The sequence below is a fragment of a genome, unplaced genomic scaffold (assembly GCF_019419815.1).
Source record: "Pyrus x bretschneideri cultivar Hongxiangsu unplaced genomic scaffold, Pyrus_bretschneideri_v1 Contig5, whole genome shotgun sequence".
In the NCBI taxonomy this organism is placed as follows: Eukaryota; Viridiplantae; Streptophyta; class Magnoliopsida; order Rosales; family Rosaceae; genus Pyrus; species Pyrus x bretschneideri.
In genome coordinates, this window is record NW_025999787.1 from 1,523,458 (window position 1) to 1,533,955 (window position 10,498).

At 33.9% G+C, this 10,498-nt stretch overlaps 1 protein-coding gene across 5 annotated transcripts; it reads left to right on the forward strand.

Moving 5' to 3' along the window:
• Positions 1-1,317: 1,317 nt before the first annotated feature.
• On the forward strand, positions 1,318-9,012 carry LOC103961124 (transcription factor TGA9-like). Of its 5 annotated transcripts, none has more exons than XM_048568925.1 (13): positions 1,319-1,663; positions 1,849-2,040; positions 2,245-2,327; positions 2,730-2,821; positions 2,943-3,197; positions 3,965-4,012; positions 4,118-4,177; positions 4,373-4,450; positions 4,607-4,655; positions 5,392-5,663; positions 5,966-6,187; positions 8,040-8,182; positions 8,713-9,012. In XM_048568925.1, the coding sequence occupies exons 2-13, from the start codon at positions 1,895-1,897 to the stop codon at positions 8,798-8,800; spliced, it is 1,536 nt and encodes a 511-aa protein (XP_048424882.1). In that variant the 5' UTR covers positions 1,319-1,663; positions 1,849-1,894; the 3' UTR covers positions 8,801-9,012. The 5 variants fall into 5 exon arrangements, with proteins under 5 accessions (XP_048424879.1, XP_048424880.1, XP_048424882.1 ...); XM_048568924.1 differs by having other exon boundaries at positions 1,869-2,040; XM_048568922.1 differs by having other exon boundaries at positions 1,318-2,040; positions 2,742-2,821.
• The last annotated feature ends 1,486 nt before the right edge of the window (positions 9,013-10,498 follow it).

Below are 10,498 nucleotides of genomic sequence, written 5' to 3' on the forward strand. Positions count from 1 at the left end.
AAACTAATGACAGTTTTAATTGGGTTTCTCCTAAATGACACTAGGGTTTGGTACAAACTGAAACAAACAAAAAAACAGCTAATGCCGGAAGTAGGAGTACTATGTGAATCAAATCAAACACAAATAATGAAACATACACATATATATATATATACACACACACCCCATGGAGGCTACTGGTTAATTATAATTAGAACTCAGATAAACATATTACTATTAGCAGTAAGGAATCTTAATGTGCCATTGTTTTAGGTAATGACAGGGAATGGATGTTGACCCATCAACAAAGCCTGATAAGACCAAACAAACCTATCTCACAAGGCACTGATTAAATATATATAATTGGGGTTTTGCTTGTAGATTATGTTATTCTAATTTTTTAGTTGAAATGGTCTATATAATTAAGCAGAACAACTTTACAAAAATATTTATAAAAAAATTCTCTTCTTCCTCAACCTTCCTAGCTGTGAAAAATAAACTCAACCCCTTTCTTAAGCAAATAAAAAGAAGCCTCTGCAACTTTTCTTTTTCTCCAGAGTCCTCAGCTTTTACCATCTTTGTGAAAGAAAACCTTGTCTCATCTATTATAAAATGTTGAATATATCCACTTTTTATTTTTTATCTACCAAGTACTTGCATCCGTGAGGAGCACAATATAAAGAACCAATGGCACATCACAGGCGGTTAGAAGAGAGAGAGAGTGGAGTAGGAGTCAGTGATTCCAGTGGCTTCCTGCCAAAGACCCTACACTTGATTTTCCCTTTTTTTATGTAATTTAATATTATACTCACTGATCAAAAATCAAGTATGGCCGCAGTAAGGCGGTTGGTCACTATCCCGATAGCTTATGGGCGTTTGAAAATTAACAAAATGCGTCTAGATCCGCTTAGGCGTACATTTGGCCTGCCTAAGCCTAGGTCGCACTCTCATTTGGATAGAAAATCGATAACTTTCATTTTGCATTTTATTTTTTCAATAAAATGTAAGAGACTTGTGGAATACTTGATGAACATTTGTTATATGCTTGTTCCCCATGTTTTTAATATTGTATAATACTTTATAGTCTATATGTCATTTCATTTTGCAATTTATGCATACATTTATGTGTTTTTAAGTATAAATAGGCACGCATTCGTATAATATATAATAAATTTATTTAAATCCGTCTAAACTCAGCTCATTGTCTGACTAGCCCATAACATCTTTTAAAACTTTATTTATACTGAATAATTTATTTATTTTAAAAGAAAAATGTCCTTTTTTTTTCCTGTTTCCAAACCCCACACCCCACACACCACACACACAGACAGAGAGAGAGAGAGAGAGAGAGAAAGAGGGAGAGAGAGAGGGGCCTGTCTGCAACGACAAGATTTTCTATCCAAAATTTCGATAATATTTACTAGGGACAGAGAAATAAAGGAGAACCCAAACACAAACACATCAATTTAGAAGCTTTCTTCATAGAGAAGTAGAGAGAAAGAGAAGTAGCAGAGAGATAAATAGATAGAGACATAAATATGACTGGCCCCTCTCTCTCCTCTCTCTCTCTCTCTCTCTTGTAATTTCTCTCTCTAACTTCCCTTTGATATTTGGTCTCTTTCAAGTTGTTTTGGTTTGCTCCATATAGGCTTTGGTCTAGGAATCTCTAAATCCAAAAATTGAGGTAAAGAGAGCAAACTGAATAATTTCTGGGAAATTGTTTTCCTTCTTCCCATTCCCCCCAACTCCTCTGTTTCTTCTCTATCTAGCTAACTGAAAAGAAGAAAAAGAAAAAGTTAACCACTTTTTGTGTGTGTGTGTGTGTGTGTTTATGGCTTTTATTTCTTCTGCTACATGTCCTGATTCCAGCTTCTTCTTGGAGTACAAAGATGAAAATGGTCTGAGAAAATCTTGCATGGCGGCGAGTCATCGAGTTGGAGACGCTACCGCCGCTACCGCCACTGCCACCACCGCTGGTTTGTCATCGGAACTAGGACCTTCCAATCACCATGTCCCTTATGCTGTTCTTCATGGGATGAATGCTTCTTCCACCAGTTTTATGTACGAAAAATTCTCATCAATTTCCAAACTTTCTTTCAGATACTGCAATTTCAAGACTAATTTTGGATTGGATTTATTTTATTTTCTGAAATTTCATTAAAAAAATTTGTTGTTCTTCCTCTGATCTGTTCATTTTTTATTTTTTACGGGTTTCTGATAATTTTTTGCTTTTTGTTTTTGTTTTGTTTGGTTGGTACTTGGTAGTAATCAAGAAGGATCTGCCTTTGATTTTGGGGAGCTGGAAGAAGCAATTGCGCGGCAAGTTAGAAATGATGAAGCTCAAGCACGTATGCTTTCTACACCCCTCTCATCATTTCTCTCCTTTTGGTGACGTCTGATAAAGCATAACCAACTCTAACAAAAAGCAGAGAGAGAGAGAGAGAGAGAGAGAGAGTGTGTGTGTGTTTGAATATGTCTTCTGATCAGGGCAGAGCGGAGGGGATGGGGGGTTTCCATTTCGAATACAGTAATGATTCTGAGAGAGGAGAGTTGAATGGCATGTGTCTAGAAACTTGGAAAGCTGACCTGCAGAGCATGATTTTTTTTACTGACTCCATAACTGCAGAAAAGTAGAGAGAGAGAGAGAGAGAGAGAGAGAGAGAGAGAGAGAGATTAGGTGATGCTTTGAAAAAAAATGTTTATTTTCGTGATGTCTGGGAGATATCTTTTTTGTGATTCTTTGTTTGCAGCTTTATTTACAGGAGGAGGAGGAGCAGGCAGGCCTGCAGCAACTCTGGAAATGTTCCCTTCTTGGCCAATGAGATTCCACCAAACACCAGGAGTAATCCTTTGACCCTTTTAATTTTCTTTTCTTCTGATATTTGATTTACCCAGATGAAAATTTGATTAAATTTTGGGGGCTTTTTTTATTTTATTTGATTTGTGTGTTTGTAAAAATGCAGGGGAGTTCAAAGTCAGGAGAGGAAGAAAGCACAGACTCAGGATCACAAGTGAACACTCTAACAACAACAACAACAACAAATCAGTTGGAATTGGAACCAGAATCTCCCATGAGTAAAAACCCTTCTTCCTCACAAGCTGCTTTTGATCAGAAGCATCTACAATTTCAACAGCAACAGCAACAGCAAGAAATGGCAATTAGTGACACTGGACCTAATTCACAAACCCCATCAGCTCAAAAACCCTCCCAAGAAAAGGTAATTAATTAACTTAATTACTGTTTTAATTAGAACTGTACTCTGTCTCTCTAGGTCAGTCAGCCAGTCGATATCTTTCTCAAAAGATCTCCCATATCCCAACAACTGAGGAAAAAGTTGGCATCTTCATTGTTATTATTACTGTTTCATCTCTCTCTGCTCTCTGTGGCATATCTTCATGAAATATTATGGCACAGATCCCCACAACATCAGAAAATCAAAGAGAGACAGAAGTTACCTGATTTCTGAACGATTTTCTGATAAAAATGTCTGACACAAAAGGGAGAAAGTGTGTATATACGTACAAATAAATAATGTATAAATAAATAAAATTAAAAGAAAAAGGCAAAATAGTAAGAATCTTCACAGTAGTTCTACCACTATTAATATTGCTTTGTTATAATAATAAAAATACCCACTTTCTTCACTCCACATGACTCAGACCAAACCCACATCGCAAAAATCACGTTTGCTGATTGCCTGCCTGCCTCGAATAAAAAATGTTTTCCAGAAACTCTGTCAGATATTCTCTCTAATCATTGTGATTTATTTTCTGAGAATCATATGTGTTTTTTTTTTTTTTTTAGTACAGAATCATATGTATTTAAACACAAAGTACTTGCATTTACTTCTTTTTTTTTTTCCTCCAAAAGTAGAGATTCCACCTTTTTTTTCAGACATCGAAACAATTTGCTAACTGATTTACTCTCTCTCTCTCTCCCCCTCCTTCTCCCTCCTTTTCTTAATTCATGCTTTTAATGTTCCAGAGGAAGGGAGCTGGTTCAACATCAGAGAATAAACAACTTGATGCTAAGGTTTTAAACATGACAATATTCTTGCATTTTTTGTTCCCCATTATTTTTCCAATTTATTAACTTCAAATTTTGAGCTACCATTTTTTTGTTTTTATTTTCTTGTAGACATTGAGACGATTAGCTCAAAACAGAGAAGCTGCAAGAAAAAGCCGCCTCAGAAAAAAGGTATAGAGATGTCATTTTTCACACTGAAAATATTTCATTAATTTTCTATAATGTTTAGCATATGCTATTTTATTATCTCACATACCCACTGATTATTATGTTTCCCTTGTTTTTTTTTTTTAAAAAAAAAAAAGAAAAAAAAAACACAACTACCGACTAATATTTTTTTTCATTTGTTTCCTTGTCAATATATAGGCTTATGTACACCAGCTAGAGTCAAGCAGGATAAAGCTTACACAGCTTGAGCAAGACCTTCAAAGAGCGCGCGCTCAGGTTTTATTGTTAACCTATTAAAAATTATTATTATATTTATTGATTTATTGTTCATTGGTTTTATTGTTAACCTATTAAAAATTATTTATTTATTTTATTTATTTATTGTTCATTTTGTTAAATGTATTGATTTTTCTTTTTAAATTGTTTAATTAGGGTTTGTTCTTGGGTGGTTGTGGTGGTGGTCTTGGCAATATCAGCTCAGGTGAGTTTCTTGAATTAATCTACAACATTATGGACAAATTAATGACTTTGTAGAAGTAGAAAAAAGGGGTTATAAAAACAAAATTGACTAGCTTAATATCTATTAACATTATTCTTTTTTTGTACTATTAAAGCTTCCAGTCAATTTTGGGAAACGAATTTAAGTCTCTTTTTACTTGGTAGACATCTCGGAGTTTGACCAAAGTTTTCAATATTAAGAGAGCTTGGATTAGGGTTTACGCAATATTTTAAGGGAGTGGATTTTTCCCATGAATAAAATGATTTGTTCTAGCTTGTGGCCCTTTACCAAAATGGTGAGAAGGAGTTGAGCATTTGCATAACGCCGTGAATTTGAACCTCATTAGTGGTTAATCTAGCATTTAATCTAACAAAATTTATCATTTGACCCAAAAAAAAAAATGATTTGTTATATATTTGACCATTGTTTGGCCTTTTCCAAAACACAAAAGCCATTCAGGGGTTTAACTTTTATCTTTGCATGCATTATTGAACCCCCGTGCGGATATAACTTTTTCAACTTGTAGCACAATAATGCACTCTTAAACCAAATAAATACTAATAACTAAAAAAAAAAAAAAATTAAACGTACTCTCAAAACGTGTGCTTTACTTTCTATATAATAAATTGATCTCGCTAGTAAATGATCATATGTAACTTGAATCTCAAACAATTAATGTGTATGCATGATTTTAAAGTGTTTATTATTGTTGCTGTAGGTGCTGCAATATTTGATATGGAATATGCAAGATGGCTAGAAGACGACCACCGGCACATGTCGGAGCTCCGAACAGGGTTACAAGCACATTTGTCGGACAGCGATCTTCGACTAGTTGTGGACGGCTATGTTGCTCACTACGATGAAATCTTCCAGCTGAAAGGAATGGCTGCAAAATCTGATGTGTTCCACCTCATAACTGGAATGTGGACGACTCCAGCTGAACGTTGCTTCCTCTGGATGGGTGGTTTTAGACCCTCTGAGCTCATCAAGGTTCAACTCTATATTCTGAAATTATTATAGGATTTAGAATTCACCACTTCAGTAGTTTAACGGAAAACTTAGTGTATGCGCCGGTTATCTCTCTCTCTCTCTCTCTCTCTCTCTCTCTCTCTCATAATATGCATGCTACCATGTGATGAGTCTCATACTCTGAGAGGAAAGATATAATCAACGCATACAAAATTTAGTTGCCTGTTACAATTTTTTTTTTAAAATAAACATTCAACTAGCCATGGTTCCCATCCTTGCGCCTTATTGATTATTAATGTGTTTCTTTCTTTGTTATTAATCAGATGTTAATAGCACAGTTAGACCCACTAACAGAACAGCAATTCATGGGGATCTATAATCTGCAACAGTCCTCACAACAAGGTGAAGAGGCTCTTACTCAAGGTCTAGAGCAGCTTCATCAGTCTCTGGTCGACACCATTGCCGGCGGGCCAGTCATCGATGGCATGCAACAGATGGCCGTGGCTTTGGGCAAGCTCACCAATCTTGAAGGCTTCGTTCGCCAGGTAGTTAATTACGATTAAATAATCCGACTTCCGACATAAATTTCCTTAGCTTAAAAACCAAAGGCCATTTTGCTTACATCTTGCAAATTCATGCATGCACTTCACGTAATTAATCTCAATATTCTCTCATCATTTTCTGTATTCTCTTCGTTAGGAATTGCATTATAACCTGCAGATTATATTAATTAATCATATAAGTTATTTGTTCTTTTAAACCCTAGGAGGTTTTCTTCATAATTTAAATGAACCCTAGGAGGTTATTAGTTGCTATTTTTTGAAAGAATTTTATATTTATGTTAGTAAACTTTCCTGATGCTTTTTGAGAAGTAATTTGACTATAAGAGTAGGTCATGATCGAAAAATACATGTCTTGTTCAGGTGTTTTTTGAAAAGACCTGAGAGTTGTCTTAATTTCATATTGCAGACCAGACTTGACCAATACATATGGATGTATGAAACCAATTCAATAAGTTCCATATGAACTGAAACCCTTTTCAAAATTATCAAAGGATTGATTAGATCTCACTTGACGAATCTGCTAACACCTTGGATATGATTAAGATTACATTAATGGAAATAAGTGACTTTAAATCGTTGATGGTGGTAAGGTCTAATATAGGATCCACCTATAAACGACTGCACGTCAATCAATCACGTTAATTACGTTTAGTTTTATATATGTTTATATCGTTAGAAAGGTGTTATTTTCGATCCAAACATAGAACTTTGGTAGGTGACATCAAACGTGGTAGTTGATCTGAGTTGTCCATCTACTCCAATTATTTCATTCTATTCCTTATTTCTGTCTTCTTGTTTTGCGCCGCCATTCTCTGATATACGCCAGAAGGATAAGAATCTAAGGGTTTCATTTTCACACATCACCTTGATTTAACATTTAAATTGACTTTTAGTTCAAGCACTACTTAAAAATAGAAATGGGAACATGTATAGTGCAGTCAACTAGACATTGTATTTACATTTCTATCCCTTTATTCTCACCCTATCACTTAGTCAAGGAAGTGATTTCTACACTTTTTCATCTTATGCATATCCCTTTTAATTTAGGTCATTGATATTCTTTTCTGATCTGGTCAATAAAATTTCTTGAACGTAACATATGAAAAGTTAAAAATAGTGTGTAAAAGTCATTCATTTTAATAAACAACTATCAAAGGTCTTGATGATCATGAATATCCCAATGGACCATTAGGCTTTCTATTAATCAGGTGTCACTATCATGCTACTGGTCAAATTTTTGACATAGGTGTTATATAATATTATACAGCTAGATTGATCACATCCCCTGTGTGCTTGCCACGTATGCAATGCTTCATTGGGTCACAATAATTTCATTATCACCCATAATTTTGGGGTGAACTGACATGTATTTTTAGCTGAGGTGTCAATCAGGTTGCTGAATGCTAGGGTTTTGGTGCAGTTTTTCCATTCCAAATGTTTCTTTCAAGAGTAGGTTTGAATGCGATGTTTGTTGAAAGGAAAACCGTAGCTAGACCTGTCGAATGAATTTAAAATTGAGATGGGAAATATAAGCAATAAACTAAGTGAGGTTTTATTATTTTTCTAAACCATGATTGGAATAGTCCAAATTCATAAAAGGAACAAGTTTTCCAATTTCAACCATTTTGAAAATATTGTTTAAAGGTTGTGCCCCTTCCCTTGCACTAGGGACCCATTCGAAGGGCTACATAATGGTTCTTGTTTAATCTTTTATTTTTTATTTTTTATTATACATGTTTGTTTTATTCTTTTCTTTTTGTATTATTGGGTCTGTTATATTGTGTTTACTCTTAAGAATTAGGTTTCTCATTATTTGTGTTGATCAATTGCTCAGGCTGATAATTTGAGACAACAAACCCTTCATCAGTTACGTCGGATATTGACAGTTCGTCAGGCAGCGAGATGCTTTCTTGTAATCGGAGAGTACTATGGACGATTAAGAGCACTTAGTTCTCTTTGGGCATCTCGACCCCGAGAGTAAGATTTGCATAACATGATCATTACTTTCCGTTCACGTTCTATTTAACTTAAATGACAAAGGGTTAGCTTTTAATCACTGTTTATTATGTGTTTACTTTTTCTTGGCTGGGTAAATCCATGACAGTTTCAAGTTGACTTTGTCATGTGCACATTTTCTAGGGTTTATTACTCTATGAAAATTAGTTGTTCTTTTCTTTAGGATGAGACTGTACAACTCTCTTTTGCCAGTATTTTATCACCCCTCTTTCATTTGTTTTCTGTTTAAACACATTGTAACTTAAAACTACAAAATTGTGGTTCCTTTTTTTTTTTTTTTTTTTTTTTCAGGAAACTGTAGTATTATTGTTTTTGTTGCAGAAAAATCGAAAGTTAGCAAATTCTTATAGTACATCTTTAACATGCAAAATCTTATCATAGAGACTAATAAATAAAATAAAATCAGAAAATTTTCTCCTTTTATACGTATAATGTGCTAGTTAACAACGATAGCATATAATTACTGTTTATGTTATACCATGCATATGCAGGACCATGATAAGCGATGATAACTCGTGCCAAACGACGACAGACCTGCAAATGCTACATCCTTCGCAGAATCATTTCGCATCCTTTTGATCAAACCCCAGTAGACTGCAGAGAGCTGCTTTTTAGAAGAAGTCCTTTGTCCATTATTGCCGGTGCTGGATGCTTCTAGCTTGATTGAGCTACTTTAGAAGAGATAGGACATATTAATTTTTTCTTTCTTATTTTCTATTTTCTACTTTCTACTTTTCATGTCTTCATGTAACTACGTTATCTTGTAAATGCAATTCAATATTTTCTGTGCATGAGAAGGTTCTTCCACTTGGTAAACAAAGAAAAAAAAAGGATTAAACGATGAAACAAAATATATAATTGGTCGACCATACATAGCTAAACTACCTTTTAACAAAATCCTATTTGTCAACCAAAAAAGAGTGAAAATATTATTCAATCTTCTATCACAACAACAAAATTATGGCCAGTCATGTAATTTCACAAAACCAAATTTTGTTGTTTTTTATTTAAACCTCATCTACACACTATTAGCATATATCTAATATTATCTCGACCTAAACGACTTTTGCATATATATACATACATACATATATATATATATATATATTATCCTTTATAAAAAAGAATTCCCATATTTTAGTAGAAATGTGGTGACTAGTTGTGGGGCTCATTTATACATCGAATTTCAACAATTTAAACCATTTATTTTTTAAGTCTTTATTCATGGATCATCCTTGCAAAAGACTCAATTCAATCTAAAACTATTTACTCATTTGTTGTCATAATGAAATTTTAATGTATATATAATATATAGATGACCAGGAGAGAAAGGTGGCAAGTGAGAGAAGGACAAAGAGAGAACTCAATATGTTGTCATCGTCCAGTATCTTTATCGAAAGAAGGAATTCTCGAAACGAAAATGGTTGTATTTTTTAGAGAGAGAGAGAGAGAGAGAGAAAGGGAGATGGTTGTTGCACGCACTTCATTTATATGTAGTGGTTGTGAAGAAGAAGAGTATTGTAGTGTAGAAGCGACGAGGGTAGAGATAGAATATAAACTGGGTTGATTGTCTTTTTCCTAATCGTTTGTGTACAAAAGTTGGATATACATAGAGGAAAAGTTTGGTTGTTACTCTTCATTTATAGAGAATGCGTCTGTCCATAATTTGATGATACGTATTTGAGATACAAACTATACCTGGCAAAATTATGCACAAACAGATAACACTAAACGAGCATGCATGAAAAATATTTATTTGGGTTGAGCTTTAACCGGCTGTGTGAATAACTGGTGAATTTGCTAGTGATCCGTTAACTAGCAGTTCGTGTTTAGCTTTTCACTCGATAGCGTAACGGGTCTGTTGAACTTTAATAGTTATACAATTAGAACATATTGTTGGCATGAGACCAAATCTAAATAGAAATGTAATAATATTTTGTTATATAATTATTCCCATTAATACTAGCATATGGGTACACACAAAGTGTGTGAGAAAATTTTTTTATTTTTGTTTTTGAAATAGAAGGAGATAGGAAGAAAGTGATAGAGATTGTGGGAATGAGAAGTTTTTTTTTTATTATTTTAATTAGAGTTATGTTAGGATTACGTATAGTTGCGGCTTTGAAAAAAAAAAAGTAAAATTTGGTTGTGTGAAATTAGATTTCTGCTTCATATTTCTTATTCATAAATACTTTTAATTAGAGGGTTAAATTGGTAATTTCATAGGATTTTGGTTAACAATGAGTGTTTTATTAATTAGTAGAAATATGTTTTATT